Genomic DNA, 19,835 nt, shown 5'->3' on the forward strand with positions numbered 1-19,835 from the left:
ATATAACACACACCAGCCAGCAGGGGGGATGATGGGGGTTGTAGCCATATAACACACACCAGCCAGCAGGGGGGATGATGGGGGCTGTAGCCATATAACACACCAGCCAGCAGGGGGGATGATGGGGGTTGTAGCCATATAACACACCAGCCAGCAGGGGAGATGATGGGGGCTGTAGCCATATAACACACACCAGCCAGCAGGGGGGATGATGGGGGTTGTAGCCATATAACACACACCAGCCAGCAGGGGGGATGATGGGGGTTGTAGCCATATAACACACACCAGCCAGCAGGGGGGATGATGGGGGCTGTAGCCATATAACACACCAGCCAGCAGGGGGGATGATGGGGGTTGTAGCCATATAACACACCAGCCAGCAGGGGAGATGATGGGGGCTGTAGCCATATAACACACCACCCAGCAGGGGGGATGATGGGGGTTGTAGCCATATAATACACCAGCCAGCAGGGGGGATGATGGTGGTTGTAGCCATATAACACACCAGCCAGCAGGGGGGATGATGGAGGCTGTAGCCATATAACACACACCAGCCAGCAGGGGGGATGATGGGGGTTGTAGCCATATAACACACCAGCCAGCAGGGGGGATGATGGGGGTTGTAGCCATATAACACACACCAGCCAGCAGGGGGGATGATGGGGGTTGTAGCCATATAACACACCAGCCAGCAGGGGGGATGATGGGGGGTGTAGCCATATAACACACCAGCCAGCAGGGGGGATGATGGGGGCTGTAGCCATATAACACACACCAGCCAGCAGGGGGGATGATGGGGGTTGTAGACATATAACATACCAGCCAGCAGGGGGGATGATGGGGGTTGTAGCCATATAACATACCAGCCAGCAGGGAGGATGATGGGGGTTGTAGCCATATAACACACACCAGCCAGCAGGGGGGATTATGGGGGCTGTAGTTTTACTATTCCTGGTGTCAGGGCATGCTTACCGGTGACCTGGATTTGTCTGTGATCTGCAGGTTACAGCCCCCCTCCCCCTCCCAGTCAGAGTCAGGCCAACTGTAAACCCCCCACATTGTGTCTGCTCCGGAGTCTCCTGCCGGCCCCGGCCTCCCGCCTCCTCACACTCCTGCCGCCCCCACCACCTCATAGTCCGGTGCAGATGTAGTGGCTGCATCTCCTGCCGACCCCTGCTCCAGCCTTCTCCTCTCCCGGACACCGCTCTCCCTCTCCAGCCCGTGACCCTGCTCTGCCCGCAGTCATTAGCAGCGGGGGTCTGCTACACACAGTAGCCGACCCCCGCTGTATATGGAGCGGGCTCAGGAGGGGGGTAATGCCGCTGTCAGTGTAACAGCTGCATCTATATAGTTACATAGCCGGCACTAGCAATAGCTATGTGCCGGCTATTTGAATTTGGCGCCGACGGGGGAAGAGGGTGCGCGCTGAGGAGGTGACAGGTGGGAGCAGGGGGCGGCACACAGAGAACACGGCCGGCGCTCATATAGCTGCCGGCCGTGCTCTCTGCGCTATACTTTGTTAAACTGCATAATAGCGCAGTTTAACATAAAGTTTCGATACCAGGAAATCCTGGTATCGAACTGTTTTTCGGCCCGGAATATCGATAGTAGTATCGATATTTCGGTGCATCGTGCAACACTACCGCCAACATAAAGTAGACATGTTGCTAATGCTATTTAATATATAATTTATGTGGTATAACCACTTTCTGTATAAGCAGAAAAGTTTTAAAGTTGGAAAAATGCATTTTTTCACAATTTTTCACGCTATTTTGGGTTGTTTCATAAAGATTCGTTATTAGTATCGACTCCAATTTACTAGAAATGTGAAGTACAATATGTCACGAGAAAACAATCTCAGAATCGTCCGGATAGGTAAAAGCATCCCGAAGTTATTAATGAATAAAGTGTGACCAAAGAAAACAAAAGCATATGCACAAGGAGGTAGCACATCACAAAAAATCTTTATTATAATATTAGTACAAATACAAAAAATAGAACGCTAAATCAATCATGCAGGAGTGTAGCAATGGCTAGGTTCACACTGCGTTTTCAGCATCCGTTTAACGCATCCGTTTTTTGCAAAAAACGCATGAAAAACGGATTGCAAAAAACTGATTCATTTGTGTGCATCCGTTTTTTCATTGACTTCCATTATAAAAAAAAAACGGATCCGTTTTTTTTGGCGGACCAAAACGGACCAAAAAACGTTGCTGACCCTATTTTTCTGGACGTTAAAAAAAACGGATCCGTTAAACGGATGCTGAAAACGCAGTGTGAACCTAGCCTAAGGGAGACAAACCCCAAATAACACGCTACATTAAAAACAATTAAAATGTCTGCATAAGTCCTGCCGGCGTACCAGCAAGGACTTTTAAACCACACCGACCCTGGACTGTATACACAATGTAAGAATATAACCAAACTGCCTAAGCAGAATGTCTATAACCTATAACAACACCACAATGGTATATAACCACAATGGTACATATATACCATTGTGGTGTTCTAGGTTATAGACATTCTGCTTAGGCTAGGTTCACACTGCGTTTTCAGCATCCGTTTAACGCATCCGTTTTTTGCAAAAAACGCATGAAAAACGGATTGCAAAAAACGGATTAATTTGTGTGCATCCGTTTTTCCATTGACTTCCATTATAAAAAAAAACGGATCCGTTTTATTTGACGGACCAAAACGGACAAAAAAACTTTGCTGACCCTATTTTTCTGGACGTTAAAAAAAACGGATCCGTTAAACGGATGCTGAAAACGCAGTGTGAACCTAGCCTTAGGCAGTTTGGTTATATTCTTACATTGTGTATACAGTCCAGGGTCGGTGTGGTTGAAAAGTCCTTGCTGGTACGCCGGCAGGACTTATGCAGACATTTTAATTGTTTTTAATGTAGAGTGGTATTTGGGGTTTGTCTCCCTTATTGCTACACTCCTGCATGATTGATTTAGCGTTCTATTTTTTGTATTTGTACTAATATTATAATAAAGATTTTTTGTGATGTGCTACCTCCTTGTGCATATGCTTTTGTTTTCTTTGGTCATGGATTATTTATATGCATTGGTTTAGCACTCCATTGATTATAGTGGTGCCCACTGTTTTTTGTATATTACATTAATGAATAAAGTGACACAGGTCATATTCATAAAATTTGCTCCGGTCCTTAAGGCCATTTCAGGCCCGGTCCTTAAGGGGTTAATGGTGTTCATTGATTTTAACTCCTTAACGACAAAGGGCGTATAGGTACGCCCTATTGCCGGTAAGGGCGTTCAGAGCGGGGCCGCGCGGCGACCCCGCTCTGAACCGCGGCGGTCCCAGGTGCCGCGTGTAGCCCGGGACCGTAGGTATTAGCGGGCACGGTCCGATCGCCGTGCCCGCTAATACAGTAATCAGATGCAGCTGTCAAACATGACAGCTGCATCCGATTACCGGATCCAGCATCTCCCTGGTGTCTAGTGGCGGAGATCGCTCCTCCGGGATTTTATCCCGGAGAAGCGATCTCCGTTTCTGAAGCCGGCCGGGGACCGCTCCAAGATGGCGCCGTCCCCGACTCGGCACTCGTTTGTTTCCGGCTGCAGCAGCCGAAAGCAAACGAGTGCCGATCTCATGGATCTCTGCAGCATATCTATGCTGCAGAGATCTCAATGAGAGATCAAAGTGTATATACTAGAAGTCCCCTAGGGGGGCTTCTAGTATAAGTGTAAAAAAATAAGAAAAGTGTTGTTGTGAATAAAAAGCCCCCTCCCCTAATAAAAGTCTGAATCACCCCCCTTTTCCCAGGTTATAAATAAAAGTAAATAAATAAACAAACATGTTTGCTATCGCCGCGTGCGTAATCGCCCGAACTATTAATTAATCACATTCCTGATCTCGTACGGTAAACGGCGTAAGCGCAAAAAAATCCCAAAGTGCAAAATTGCGCATTTTTGGTCGCATCAAATCCAGAAAAATTGTAATAAAAAGCGATCAAAAAGTCGTATATGCGCAATCAAGGTACCGATAGAAAGAACACATCATGGCGCAAAGAATGACACCTGACACAGCCCCATAGACCAAAGGATAAAAGCACTATAAGCCTGGGAATGGAGCGGTTTTAAGTGACGTATATTTGTTGACAATGGTTTGAATTTTTTACAGGCCATCCGATACAATATAAGTTATACATGTTACATATCGTTTTAATCGTAACGACTTGAGGAACGTGCATAACAAGTCCGTTTTACCCCAGGGCGAATGGCGTAAAAACACATTTCCCCCAAATAAACAAAATGCGTTTTTTTTTTTCAATTTCACCACACATTGATTTTTTTTCTGGTTTCACAGTGTACTTTATGCAAAAATTCAGCCTGTCATTGCAAAGTACAATTAGTGACGCAAAAAATAAGGGCTCATGTGGGTTTCTAGGTGGAAAAATGCAACTGCTATGGCCTTTTATGCACAAGGAGGAAAAAACGAAAACGCAAAAATCGAAATTGGCTCTGTCCTTAAGGGGTTAAAGTATTCTATATGAAAACAATAAAAACATTAATAAATAATAAACCCAGCCTATGCCTTGGAGATGTTTGGACCCAGTCACATTCCTACACTGGGCTATTTTTTTTTCCTGCTTCCAAAATATCCCACCCCCTGACAGATGCCATTGCCATGAGAAAATCATGGTTTTTCTATGATGTTTTAGTGTTGATCTGTGCGTATTGAAAATGTTAGCCTATAAACCCATTTAATACTTGTCTGAAAAGTTGTTATAAACTAATTAAAGGCACGAGGTGGTTTAAAAATAAACCTCCTCCAGTTGTCCCGCAGCTGCCACACCAACGTTACTCGTCCTCACCTTATAGGTTCCCAACCCCACATGACTTGCTCTGGTGTCCCACTTCAAGCTGACCTGTTAGCAGCTTTTTGCTGACTAAAATAGAGGCATTGTGCAATAGATCTTCTTACCTTACCTTATTTTTAAAATAAATGTATAGAAAATAAAATGCAACATATTCAGTATTGCATATGCAAAACAAGAGTCCGTGGAGCCTCAGTTACGAGTCTCAAAACACGGGATAGCCAGATATCTCTAGCCTGTTGCCAACGGGGTGCCTCCATGATGGGGAGAGCACCACACCACCCTGATAAATAACCCCTTAAGTCCCACTCGGTTGCGAGTATTGGAACATAGACAGGGAAACAACAGGGTGGCCCCTTTTGTCAATGTCTAACTCAAGGTGCGAGTATTGCGATCATGACAAGGGCTTGCAAAGGCAGGCTTCCACCCACAGACAGCCGTTTCGGGGTTTTTGCCCCTCGTCAGTGTGGGGTAGGATTCTGGCTAGTTGGGGCAATGAAAAATCAACCAACAAAACACAGTAATCACTGAACTCAAGGAGAACAGCGAAAAAAATTCCAATGAAGTACTCAATCAAGAGTCTCCACTGATGCCCCCAAAAATTTAAATATGCAAAACAAGAGTCCGTGGAGCCTCAGTTACGAGTCTCAAAACACGGGATAGCCAGATATCTCTAGCCTGTTGCCAACGGGGTGCCTCCATGATGGGGAGAGCACCACACCACCCTGATAAATAACCCCTTAAGTCCCACTCGGTTGCGAGTATTGGAACATAGACAGGGAAACAACAGGGTGGCCCCTTTTGTCTATGTCTAACTCAAGGTGCGAGTATTGCGATCATGACAAGGGCTTGCAAAGGCAGGCTTCCACCCACAGACAGCCGTTTCGGGGTTTTTGCCCCTCGTCAGTGTGGGGTAGGATTCTGGCTAGTTGGGGCAATGAAAAATCAACCAACAAAACACAGTAATCACTGAACTCAAGGAGAACAGCGAAAAAAAAAGACATTGTTAGACATTGTTAGTTAGACATTGACAAAAGGGGCCACCCTGTTGTTTCCCTGTCTATGTTCCAATACTCGCAACCGAGTGGGACTTAAGGGGTTATTTATCAGGGTGGTGTGGTGCTCTCCCCATCATGGAGGCACCCCGTTGGCAACAGGCTAGAGATATCTGGCTATCCCGTGTTTTGAGACTCGTAACTGAGGCTCCACGGACTCTTGTTTTGCATATTTACATTTTTGGGGGCATCAGTGGAGACTCTTGATTGAGTACTTCATTGGAATTTTTTTCGCTGTTCTCCTTGAGTTCAGTGATTACTGTGTTTTGTTGGTATTCAGTATTGCAGCCTGCAAAGTTGTCTAAACTACTTTAAAAAAATGTTATTAGTACAGCACGGCAACCAGAGTAAATGAAAACAATGCCAGAGATTCCAATTGACATATCATTAGACATGTCAAAAGTAACTGATCGTAGCATTTGTCACTCCTGAGACCCCCTGTGATTCCAAGATACAGCTGCAGGGACTGGCAGCAGCATGCATCCCTTTCCCAGCTGACTTTTTGCTTATGATAGTCTTTGGAGCAAACAGGGAGTGTAGCGCAATGCCATACATTCCCCTTGGCTGAGATCAGTCATTTTTGACATGTCTGAGGAGGGAGGGATCGCCACACTCTTTGGCAGCCTTTGAGGTAGGGACAATGGCAAAGCTGTAGTTAGGAGTACAGCCACAGGTAAAAGTGCTGCTTGGCATTGCAGGGTGGTGTTCTTTGGAACAGCAAGTATTTTTACACCAAATGTAATCGAGCTCTGCCTGCAGAATCCAGTCACTGTGGCTTCATGTCCCCACTGCTCTTACCATGATTTAGGTGACTTCTAATACATTCATACAAATAGACATGGGGATGTCTGTGTTCCACTAACCAAAACATTTAACTTGACTATATTGTAAGTGTGTGCCATGTTATCACCAAAGATACCCAAGGAGTACAGTTACCTGTGGTAACTTCAAGATTACATTGTATTTCAACATACAAGCCTGTAGTTTATAAACCATTGTTCCTTGTTTTTTTGTTCAGTAATTGGTAAAAACACTTATAAACTAGAATAGGGTTGGAAGTAAAGTTTTCTGATCTTTAAATGCATTAAATTGCATGTTGCTGAGCCGTGCTCCTAAATCACTGTGCCCAAGGAAGATTGCTTCTTAGCATAAAACCGAGTGCTGGAGTAATGTAATATGAGCGCAGTTTGGCGGTCTAAATAACACTTCAGAAGACTCTTGCAATTAGAAGATAAATTGCCTCCACTTTAAGTCTTGTTATCATCTGAGGATTCTAAAACTGACAGCCATGGCTGATCTAATATTCATATTACAGATTAATTATAGGAATACATGTCACAGTAGCCGAGAAGAAGATGCTGTGGAAGAAAACTTTTGTTTGGTGTTATGCTTTTTCCTTAACATGCACCTATGCCTATACTAGTTACATATGTCAGTTTTGGCGGTGGAAAATAATATGGTGTGGTGAATGGTATATGTTTTTGTGGAATCCAGCTTTATTGAAAAACTTAGTTGTAAAATACTTTTTTAAATCTTTAAAGGGAACCTGTCACCCCCCGTGCCGGGGTGACAGGCTCCCGACCCCGCGTTAGAGCCCCATATACTTACCTAATCCCGCCGGGTCCCGCTTCTGGAGGTGGTCGGGTGACGGAGATCTCAGCCGCTGCAGCCCGGCACGCGCGCGCTGAGAGGTGAGTCCAACACCCATAGAGAATGACAGGAGAGTCCAGCGCTCCGTCATTCTCTATGAGCGTTGGACTCATCTCTCAGCGCGCGCGCCGGGCTGCAGCGGCTGAGATCTCCGTCACCCGACCACCTCCAGAAGCGGGATTAGGTAAGTATATGGGGCTCTAACGGGGGGTCGGGAGCCTGTCACCCCGGCACGGGGGGTGACAGGTTCCCTTTAAAAATCAAGTAATATGAACATACACATGCCAAATGTTTGGTGAAAGGATACTCTTGGCATATTTCTGATTCATTGAACTCCATAATCAGATGTGGTTTACTTTATTTGTTGGACAGAGTATTCCAGTTGTGGCCTCACTAGAGCTCTATTTAGTAGGATTACAATCTCCCTCTTCCTACTGGTTATACCTCTAGGTATAAAGCCCAGAAAACTATTTGCTTTCCCTACCACCTTGCTGCATTGGAGACTAATTTTAAAGCTGTCATAATCACTACCACTAAATCCTTCTCTTAAGTCTTTGTTAACACAGAACAGTCAGTATCACCCAAAGTGCATTATTTTACCTTTGAATACATTGAACTGCAGTTTTTATTGTTTTAACTACTTATTTAGTAAAGCTAAATCATTTTCCATGTTACTGACACTTTCCACTTAATTGCACACTTGGGTTGTGTCATCAGCAAACATAATAACCTTACCTACCAAAAAGTTTAATGAAACACTGCCAAAAAAAAAAAAAAAAAGTAACTGAACTAGAGAGAGTTAGATTTGTGGTCTTGTAATAGTTTTTTTTTTATTCATACAATTTACAGAGTACCTGTTATTAAAAATAACTTTTTACAGTCATCACTCACTGGTGAGACCCACTGCTATAATGAGGCTGAACTTTCTGACTTAGTAAGCAGATGGGGAATGGATTGTTCGGCTACCGTGCTCTTTCCCTGGCTATATCTCCTGAATGCAGCAAGTCTTAGCAGTGAGAGTCACTGAGATCAATAACTTTTGACATGCTTGATGACATGTCAAAAGTTACTTTTAATTACACTGACTCTTTAAATCTGACCTTACTTAAAGGGGTTTTCACCCCCTTAGGGCCCTATTACACCAAAAGATAATCGGTCGATTTGGACGATAATTGTTTGTAATATTGCTAGTTACAATGATCAGCCGACATGTCCCGATTGTGACTATCTTCTGCACATCGCTCTGTGCAATAGAAGCGCCGGCAGCGCATTGCCCTCTCATAAATGGGCCTCCTGGATGATCTTAAGGATCACCCAGACAGCCCCTCCAGCAGCTCACCGTGGTTCTCCCGCTCCTCCCGCTTGTTGGCTGTGCGTATCATAGCACAGACAGTGAACGAGGGAGAAGAAAGCACTGTGCTGACAGGTCAACGCTCGCTTCCTTCTTTAATTGAGCCATGTAATACGGCCTTAAGTTTCATAGCCTTAGATTCTGATCATCGGAGGCGCAGTCACCAGGGACCTACCACTCTAAGCTCTTAGAAGGTTCATTGAAGAATACCTGCATATAATGATCCTCTTTCTGCTATTCATAGGTATGAGTTGTTTTCAGGATGTTTAGGAGTATCACAAGCCGGCACTGTAGTATTTAAATTTACAAGTGTTATTAGTAATGTTAAGGTAATTTTAGGGACAACCCCATGAAGAAGTGATGATGTAATACATTTTCCTTTCAGGCTAATAAAAAAGGTTTAAAAGTAATTTGAAATCCAAAAATTTGCCAATAGTGGAAATGAAAGCAAAATAGGAAGGAAATGGGCATAGTGGGCTAAAGGGACACATACATTTGCAAGGCTTGTTTCCCACATTTTGCTATTATTCTTTATATACAGAACAAAGTTAGCTCACAGAGCCTTAATTGTAGCCTCTTTTGTGTACGTCTGCTATAGTCTGACCCCCTTCTGAGGAGTTGGCTTTAATTAGTGATATTTTTTTCCAGCAGGCAGTAGTTTTTCGCCCTGTGCCAGCACAGACAGACACAGCAAGCGCCTCCGCTTCTGGGCAACAAGTACAGCAGTCGGTTGTGACAGATGTTATTGAGCAGATTTTAGAGCTGGCTCAGCCAGTGTCTATAGAAAATCATCAGAATCAACAATCGGGACAACCTTTGAACATTGCGGTGGGGATTAATCAAGACATTTTACAGGTAAGTATAAAATCACTTGTGGTGGTCTCTATCGAAATCTAAATATTGGCCAGCCTGGTGGCAGATTGGTCAGCAATGTTGCCTTGCTGGGCTGGAGCCTGATATCAAATCCAACCCAGGGCAACATCTGCATGGAATTTGTATGTTCTCTCCGTGTCTGATAGAATTTCCTCCTACATTCCAAAAACATTCAGAATTTAGATTGTGGCAAAAGGAATCAATGTGAGAAATACCAATCTCTGTACAGTAGTGCAGAATTATGTAAATTATGAAACATTATGTAAATTAATAAAATAATAAATAAGTGCATCAACATAGTAATATGGACAAAAACAAATGATTCCAAAGTCTAGAACAATTTGAATGCGTCTCAGGGCTGTCTCAGTTTTGTGAACTCCTCCTTTATTTTTTTGTTTATAGTTGCTATATAGTTATGTGGAAGCAAAGTAAATATATAATAAGGGTTCAGTAACCCACCAAGGCATACGTAGAAATACGCAAAAATTTATTCACACATAATGGCACATTGTTTACATTGATTTTTAAAGTGTCACTGTGGTTAAAAAAAATTTCAGAAATCAATAGCCCAAGCGCTTTTAAGAAACTTTGTAATTCGGTTTATTAGCCGAAAAATTAATTTTTATCATGAAAAAGCAGTTTGAATCTCCCCCCCCCCTGTCTTCATTGTTCTCCTATGGAGAGAGATAGTAAAAGCAGCAAAACAGGACAACAAAGAGTTAATTTACATTCACATCTTGGGCTCTCTCCTCTGGACCTCCAAGGACCACCAAGGACCTATCTGACCTCTAATTAGGGCTCTGAATAGCTCCCCCACTGAGCAATCCTTTGTTCTCAGCTCTCAGCTGCCCACTAATCTCGCTTCTTCCCCCTCCCCCCTCCCCTCTTAATTGAACAGACAGATCCGACTGATGAAAAAACTGTCCAGATTTTCTCATTCTGAGGAGTGGATGACAGAAAGGAGAAGAGGGGGGACCTGAGTAAAGGCTTTTTATATGCAGATAATGGCATATTTGGCTAATAAACCCAATTACAAAGTTTCTTAAAATCGCCTGGACTATTGATTTTTGCCCAAAAAAAAAAAATGTAATGACAGTGACTCTTTAAAGTAACATTAACAATAACTGAAAATCCTTGCATGGTATACCAGTCTTGCTCAAGAGAGTCTACCACCTGGTTTGGTGATGACAGACTACTTGGATTGCTGACTAGAGGAGTTTAGTGTGTAGGGAACCCCACCTTTTAGAAGTTTAGCTTTTTCGTAACTTATCATTTATTATGTTGCCGGGAGTTCCGTAAAAGTTCAAGAGTTCAGTCCATGGTATACAGTTAGCTTATTGACTGTATATCTCCAATAGAGATAAACAAATTTGCAGCAGTAGCAAAGCACTTTATCTTTGCAATCTACTCATCGGCCTGCTGCCTTTTAACTGACTGATGCTCCGTACTGCTCCCACCCGGGTGCTGCGAAAAGCTGGATCCAGTCGTGGAAAATTGGGAGAAGTTTCTCAGGACTGGATCCAGCTTTTCCCAACACCTGGGAAGAATCAGTATAAAGTATAAAGCAGGCTGATGAGCAGATTGCAAAGATAACAAAGCACTTTCCTTTTACTTTAAATTTGCTCATCTCTAATCATGAACATGCGCACCAGTTTCTTGATAAGCTGCTTCATCCTCCTAGGAAACAACTTTTGTTTAACATGCAAATTGGCTATTAGGTGCCCTGAGGGCATGACCTTATCTCTTGGTGCACTGATATACCACCACCTCCCCCCATTTTCGACCTCTCCAATGTCCTCTAGCTACTCCTGATAAAGAAGAGGAGATGGGAGGTCACTTCCCCAGTTCACCAAAATGCATATCGAATAAAAGTTGTTTTCCCTTACAACAAATATACTAAAGGTATCTTTCCTTAGGCTCGGTTCACACTACGTTTTGGCAATCCATTTTTTTCATCCATTTAAAAAAAAAAAACGGATGCATGTGTGTGCATCCGTTTTGATCATTTTTCTCTATTGAATTCCATTATAAAAAAGAGGATCAAAACTGATCAATTTTTTTTAACGTACACAAAAAGTCGACCTCATTTTTGTGTCTGTTAAAAAAACGGATCCGTCTTGATCCGTTTTTTTTTTTTTTTTTTTAATAATGGAATTCAATGGAAAAACAGATCAAAACGGATGTACACACATGCATCTGTTTTTTTGCAAAAAAAAAAAAACAGATAAAAAAACAGATTGCAAAAATGTAGTGTGAACCCAGCCTTACACACTAACATCCCCTATTTAGCAATCAAAATTGTTTATTGCCTTAAAACCTGTTGGTAGACTTCCTTTAAAAAAGGATGTACCACCAGGTACATCCTCTTTAACCTAAACCCACTGATCGAACGGCGCCAGCACGGGGAAGCCGGTGCCGCAGTCCGTTTTTAGGACCGAGGCCCGGTTCCCGTGCACGGCGCCATTCTATGCATCGGAACCGGCCGGTGCTCAAGCACTGGAGGCGGGCCGGGCCGCCCCCAGTGGGAGGGAATTCCCCTTCCCTGTATGACGCTGCTCCCTTAGAATGAACGGAGCCGCGTCATACAGGGGAGGGAATTCCCTCCCACTGGGGGCGGCCCGGCCCGCCTCCAGTGCTTGAGCACAGTCCTGTTCCGGTGCATAGAACGGCACCCTCGGTCCGAAAAACGGACCGCGGCAACGGCTTCCCCGTGCCGGCGCCGTTCGATCAGTGGGTTTAGGTTAAAGAGGATGTACCAGGTGGTACATCCTCTTTAATATTCAATTTCAGCTAAAGAGTTTTGCTAGGTAGTCATATTCATTTGCAATAGGAGAGAATTGACTAATACCAGAACTCTCTCTTCTCTCTTCTTTTTGATCCTGTCATGTTAGCAAGCTTTAGAAAACAGCGGCCTCTCATCAATCCCAGTCGCCCCACTTCCTAATGATCCCAGTCAAGGAAAGACAACCATTCAGGAAATCGAATGTATATCAAGTCAGCAGATGGACTGCAATGACCAAGAGCCTGTGATAGAACCAGAAGATCAGGATAAAATTGAGAAGCCTGAAAAAAGAATCTTTAAGAAGAAATCTGCATTTGCGCAAGGTAAAGCATTGCCTGGCTTCAGCATCTCCACAATTACTGTATTGTTATGTGGTATTGAAGAATTAGTTCCCTTTTAATTTTTTGGAAACCCAACGCTTCCATTAAAGTTTGCATGTAAAGTTATAAAACACTATATAGATCATTTAAAGCGACTCTGTACCCACAATCTGACCCCCCAAACCACTTGTACCTTCGGATAGCTTCTTTTAATCCAAGATCTGTCCTGGGGTTCATTCGGCAGGGGATGCAGTTATTGTCCTAAAAGACAACTTTTAAACTGGCAGCCCTGTGCCAAACAGTCCAGGTATTGTATGCTCGGGGCCGGGGCTGCCGGGGGGCGGCCGGGGTGGGGGTTGGGGATGACAGTGTTAAAGGGGCTGGGTTCCATACAGGCAGCGCATCCACTGCGTGTATGGGACCTATTCAGCTTCACACTACAGGATCCGCAGTGGATTTCCCTGCAAACTCGCAGGGTGAAATCCGCTGCGGATCCGGTACGTGTGAAGCTATCCTATAAGTGTTTTTTTTAGGACAATAACTGCATCACCTGCTGAACAGACCTCAGGACAGATCTTGGATTAAAAGCAGCTATCCTAAGGTACAAGTGGTTTGAGGGGGAAAGATTATGGGTACAGAGTCACTTTATTTATAGTAATCCAAATAAATTTACAATATAATGTTTTTTGTTTTTTTTTCAATATCAGTAACTTAAAGAAAAAGTATTGTCCAGTAAAATATTGAAACAAGAGGCTAGATGTAAATTCTTCTCAACATTCTCAAGATTTTATGAGCCCTACTGTTAGGAGGGTGGAAGACAGCGGGAATCATTGCCGAGAGTTCAGGCTCGTACGAACCCGAACCTCGGCAGGTTCAGACCATCCCTACCTACTGTGCGTTTTTAATATGTGAGGGTAACAAAGGAAATATGAAAAGGGCAATTCAAAGGAATATCAAGACACATGTCAATATCCCAGGGAGTTTTGTGGAGACAAAAAGTAAAATTTTGATTTGAACACTGAACCTCAGCTTGACACAAATTGCACTCAGGAACTTTATAGACCCCACACCAAACTGCTAAGCTTGGGTCACTTGCGTCAGTTACTGTTTTGCTGTCTATAGGAGTGCCAGGAAGTGTTTAAAGAAGTATTAATAGTACAACAGGGAACATGAAAATTCGGGATGGCTTCAGGAGAGCTAGGGGCATATGCATCTTGATAACTAGTCTTGTGGCCATGACTGCTTTTTCTGTCAGATATAAACACTTGTCGCAGTGATGTGTCTCAAACACTGTTGAGAGGTGTCTGTATAGTTAAGATTCCTCTGTGCTACAAAAGGTAAAGGGGAAGCTGGTAACTGCAGTGTGTTCAAATCAGGTGTCAAGTAGGGAGGTCGTCATTGGGGAGGTCTTCTAGCCTGCAGCTTTTCAGGAGCTTGGAAAAGCCTCTGTGACTCCTTGTATCAGAGAATAAAAGTATTTTTCTCTGTTCTGGAAGCACAGCTGGATACATGAATATCTAACTGTGTCAGCAGTTTGGAACCTAAATTACAGCTAAGAGATTCCTTTTAGGAGTAAAATATGTCATCATCAGTTTTACATAAACACCTTAAAATTGCAACACTAACATGCAAATCACAGCAACAATAGTGGCTACATGCTTTATGTATGCTTCACCTGTATTCTTCATGCTTTTTACTGTATGACTTATGCTTCGACTGAAATTTTCTTGTTATTAGCCATAGACTTTTCTTTCCTTCTTTAAATAGCTAACCATCATTTTTTTTTTTTATATTTAGTTTCAGGTTCAGTTCGAGAGGAAAGTGGAGTCCGATGGCATGTTTGTACATACTGTGAAAAAGAGTTTAAGAAGCCCAGTGACCTGGTACGACACATACGAATACACACCCATGAGAAGCCATTTAAGTGTATGCAGTGCTTTAGGGCATTTGCTGTGAAAAGCACCCTCACTGCTCACATAAAGACACACACGGGCATTAAGGCTTTTAAATGTGAATTCTGCATGAAGTGCTTTTCTACCTCTGGAAGTTTAAAGGTTCACATCCGCCTGCACACTGGTAAGTGGCCAAACTATAATGTATTTACACAAATAAAAAGGTATCCCAGCTCTTTTTTCCCCTCATTATTTTGCTTCTCTTTGAACCTATCATGACGTATGTAATATGTAAAGAGATCTTTCCTATGTACCAAAGGAGATTGGTTATGTCCTCCCTCCCTCCCCTCCTCACTGCCTCCCTCTTCGCAGTGAGCGGTAGGACAAAAATACTAGTAAGCTAAGGGTCCTATTAGACAAAGCAATTTTTCCGTTTTTACTCATTAACATTAAATAAGTGCTTTTTCCAACGACCTGATCATTCACCCAAACACATGGAATGATACTCATTACTTATGCGTATCGCGTATCTTTTAGCTCCTCCTCTGCTGGGTGTCAGCAGAAATAAAGATGTGGGTGAAAATACAAACCAACTAGGTTTTATTGTAATTAAATGTTATTTCGTACATAACAAGTACATGGCAAATTTGGATGTTATTAGCGATGATTGCTTTACAGGTTGCAAGTACCTGATATATTCAAAATGTGAATGAAACAATGATCTTAATATAAAATACAACAGTCCACATGCGCTAAAAGCTTTGCACATGTCATATCTCTGAATGTACACACAATAGATTGGTAATTTTAATTTTTGTTTTTCATTATTCACTTCTAGCTTATAGAATTTGCAGTAGAAAGTCCTAACTATCATACTTAAATAACGACCAGGGCCGCACATACACTGAATAATTTGAGTACAATCAATTTTATAGTCTGCTCAAAAGATGCGATGACTGACACATGTACGACTTGTTCGTTTATTACTTAAAGATTATCACTTAAAGAGTCACTGTCGTATTTTTTTTTTTTTTTTTGCAGAAATCAATAGTCCAGGCGATTTTAAGAAACTTTGTAATTGGGTTTATTAGCCAAATCTGCCATTATCTGCATGTAAAAAGCCTTTTCCCAGGTCCCCCCCTCCTTCCTCTTTTTCATCCACTCTGAAAAATCTGAAAATTGTGACTTGTTGCAGGAGACGTCCCCTGTCTGCTCTAGGGAGAGGGGAGGGGGGAGGAGGAAGGAGGGAGTTAGCCGGCAGCAGAAAGCAGATAACAGAGGATTACAGGCACGGAGCTGGGTGACAGCTGTAATCCGAGCTCAGACAGGTCACTGGTGATTGTCACAGGAGATATCCCGTGAGGGATTTGTAGATTAACTCTTTGTTGTCCTGTTTTGGTCTTTTCTTTAGCTCTCTCCATAGGAGAACAATGAAGACAGGGGGGAGAGCTTCAAACTGCTTTTTCATGATAAAAATGCATTTTTCGGATAATAAACCCAATTACAAAGTTTCTTAAAATCGCCTGGACTATTGATTTCTGCAAAAAAAATTTCACGACAGTGACACTTTAAATCCTATCGTTATTACAATTTTTACGATATTACCTTATTACGATAATCGCCTTAAGCCTCACCTTATCACCAGCCAAAGTTGCAGCAGATCAACTGGAGATTAATCCATGCTCTTCTGCAGGATTTCTGCCATTCTCTAGGATTTCTGTAAAATTTCTTTCAAGATTGTGCAGAAAAAGGGCAATTATATTGCTTGTTTCAGTTTATAATTTATTTATAACTTTAGTGTTCCTTAAAGGGAGAATACCTTGATTTTAATAAAGTTCACCTTAATTTATAGACATTATAGTTTAAGAATACAGGTTTAGATTACTTCAGTATATACATAATATCCTGAGTGAGATCTTGTTCTTAGATTTTTCTTAGGGTAATATTACATGGCCAGAAATTAGGGAGCAAGCAAGTGGCGACCTGTCATGTCAGCGCTCGCTTACTTCTCCTTTCCCGCTTGCTGTCTGTGCTGTTAACACGCACAGGCATTGAGCAGTGAGCTTCAGGAGTGGCTGCTCTAACGAATCTTAGATTGTCCAGGTGGCCCATAGCAGAAAGTGATGGTCTGCTGCTGCTCATCTTGTTACATGGAGCGACGGCCAGCAGACCGTCTATCGTTATCGTGATTTTGGTTCATGTTTTAATACAATGATCAACTGACATCATGCATGTTCGATGATCTTTACTTTTTAACATGAGCTATAAAGGGTCGATAATTGCTTCATGTAATGGTACCCTTATTGTTACCTAAATCTTTATTAAATATTTTCATCAGTCAAAATCAATCAGTTTCTCTTCTCTTTCCTGGTTTCACATGTAGTGCTAGCTTCTGTCTCATTCACAGTGGAGTTCCATCAGAGAAACAACCTGACAGGTGTTTTTCTAGCTCTATCACCCCCTGAATACTAAGCTGGCAGCACCTTTAGATAGATGTCAATAAATGCATTCAGAACATACATTTGTTGCCTGTGCCTGTGTGCTTATTTTCAATAGTAAACACCTTTAGGCTGTGTTCACACACAGTATTTTTGCTAAGTAGTTTGGTCAGTATTTTGTAACCAAAACCAGGAGTGGACTAAAAACCCAGATAGGCTTTGTTCACGCACTGTTGAAATTTAGTGGATGGCCATTATTTTATGACAAATAATTGCAGTTATTCTAAAACAATGGCCGTTGTTTTGGAAGAATGGCCATCTACTCAATTTCACCAGTGTTGGAACATAGCCTTAGCCTTGTGGTACATTCAAAAATCTGTTCTGCAGCTAAATCCAATCAGATTTTCATTCCACTGTGAGAATGTAGCCACTGCCTTATTAACTCATCAGCTGCTGGTCTGCAAACTAATACATTACCTGCCCATGCTTCTGCCTGCCTCCCTGGCTCCCTGGTCACTATCTCTGGTCACTGGAAGTAATGTATTAGCTTGTTAAAGCCCGGCAGCTGCTATGTTAAGTAGTCAGTGGCTACATTCTCACAGCGGAATGAAAGTTTAAAGCCATAGGCAACAACAGTACAGGATATAGCAGCGGATTTTGCTGCAGAGCTTGCATGGGTGAAATCTACTGTGAACTTAATATGTGGGAACACACCCTTATTCTGGCTGTGAAAAGTGTTAAAGTGACTCTGTACCCATAATCTGCCCACCCCAAACAGCTTGAACCTTCGGATAGCTGCTTTTAATCCAAGATCTGTCATGGGGTCTGTTCGGCAGGTGATGCAGTTATTTTCCTAAAAAAACAACTTTTAAACTTGCAGCCCTGTGTCAAACTAGGTGTGGCCTAGAGTGCCTGTGCATTAGGCTGGCACAACCTCTCTGTCCCTCCTCCCTACCTTCTTCATCATTAGGAATGCCCCAGGCAGGTATTCTCCTTTTCATCAGCTGTGTGAATACTGCACATGGGCTGGATTATTAAGGCACCTGTACAGTTTTCACTGCAGAGAAATAGAAAAATCCTGCCAGTGTCATTCCTAATGATGAAGAGGGTGGGGAGGAGGGACGGGAGGGGTGGTGCAAGGTTAGGGCACAGATACTCTAGGCCATGGCAGTTTGACACAGGTCTGCAAGTTTCGTTTAAAAGTTGTTTTTTAAGTGGCCATGTTTTTGTAGCGCTGGATAACCCCTTTAACCCCTAGACAACCCAGGGTGTACCTGTATGTCCTGGCGTCGCTAGGGGAGACCCGCGATCCCGGGTGCCTTATGCAGCCCGGGACCGCGGCTATTAGCGGGCACGGTCTGATCGCCGTTTCTGCTAATTAGCTTTCTAAATGCAGCTGTCAAAGTTGACAGCTGCATTTAAAAAGTAGCTTTTTTCCCTTCTCTGGTGTCTAGTGGGGGGGATCCCACCCCCACCCCCCCCTTCCTGGCGACGCGATCTGTTACCAGACGGGGTCTGCGCCGGCTTGGCATTCTGTTGTTTTTGGCTGCAGCAGCCGAAAGCAATAAAATTCCTATCTCATAGATCTATGCAGTATTACTGAGATATCAGTGTGGCTGTATTAGAAGTCCCCCAGGGGGGCTTCTAGTATATGTGTCAAAAAATAAAAATGTTTAATTATTAATAAAAAAAAAACCTCCCCTAATAAAAGTATGAATCACCCCCCTTTTCCCATTTTATAAATAAAAATAAACATGTTTTGTATCGCCGCATGCGTAATCGCCCGAACTATTAATTTATTTCATTCCTGATCTCGCAAGGTAAACGGCGTAAGCGCAAAACAATTCCAAAGTGCAAAAGTGTGCATTTTTGGTCGCATCAAATCCAGAAAAATTGTAATAAAAAGCGATCAAAATGTCGTATATGCGCAATCAAGGTACCGATGGAAAGAACACATCATGGCGCAAAAAAATGACACCTCATACAGCCCCATAGACCAATCGATAAAAGCGCTATAAGCATGGTAATAGTGAGATTTTAAGGTACATAAATTTTTTTTAAATGGTTTGAATTTTTTAAAAGCCATTAAATAAAATAAAAGTTTTACAAGTTACATATCGTTGTAATCATACCTACTTTCGTAACATTTTTTTGCAAAAAACGGATGCATTTGTGTGCATCCATTTTTGATGCGTTTTTCTTTTGACGCACAATAAAGTACTGTTGACACTACTTTTTTGACCGTTAAAAAAACTGATCCGTTAAACGGATTGCAAAAACGCAGTGTGAACCCACCCTAATCAGTATTTACAGTCAGAAAATCGTCAGGAAATCTCTCAGGATTTTCTGATCCTGGAGAAAAAAATCTACTGTTGCAATCAGCAATTCCAGATGCATTCTGGATGCGCATCAGGAAAGAGTCCGGAATTCCAGACACTCTGTTAGACTTTAATGGGCATCTGTGACAGATTTCCGGACAAAAATAGGACAGGTTCTATAATTTTCTGAAGGGTGTCCATGCCCAGTAGAGGTGTATGGATCAGTAAATCTGGATAGACTTTCCTGATGTGTGAAGTGGGCCTCAGACTGTTCTTCAGACTATTTGGAAAGGCTGCATCAAGAAATAAATTG

The 19,835-nt window shown here is 42.7% G+C and overlaps 1 protein-coding gene across 7 annotated transcripts in view; it reads left to right on the forward strand.

Moving 5' to 3' along the window:
- The window catches only part of ZNF236 (zinc finger protein 236), a 170,631-nt gene that overhangs the window by 58,958 nt on the left and 91,838 nt on the right, over nucleotides 1-19,835 (forward strand). For 6 of the 7 annotated variants that reach the window (XM_069957871.1, XM_069957866.1, XM_069957868.1 and 3 more), the window contains 3 exons: nucleotides 9,548-9,754; nucleotides 12,664-12,877; nucleotides 14,672-14,950. In XM_069957871.1, the coding sequence (XP_069813972.1) occupies nucleotides 9,548-9,754; nucleotides 12,664-12,877; nucleotides 14,672-14,950 (700 nt within the window). The remainder of the gene's footprint in view (nucleotides 1-9,547; nucleotides 9,755-12,663; nucleotides 12,878-14,671; nucleotides 14,951-19,835) is intronic. The other variant, XM_069957867.1, reaches the window with a different exon arrangement.

This window comes from Dendropsophus ebraccatus, chromosome 2 (assembly GCF_027789765.1).
Source record: "Dendropsophus ebraccatus isolate aDenEbr1 chromosome 2, aDenEbr1.pat, whole genome shotgun sequence".
NCBI lineage: Eukaryota > Metazoa > Chordata > Amphibia > Anura > Hylidae > Dendropsophus > Dendropsophus ebraccatus.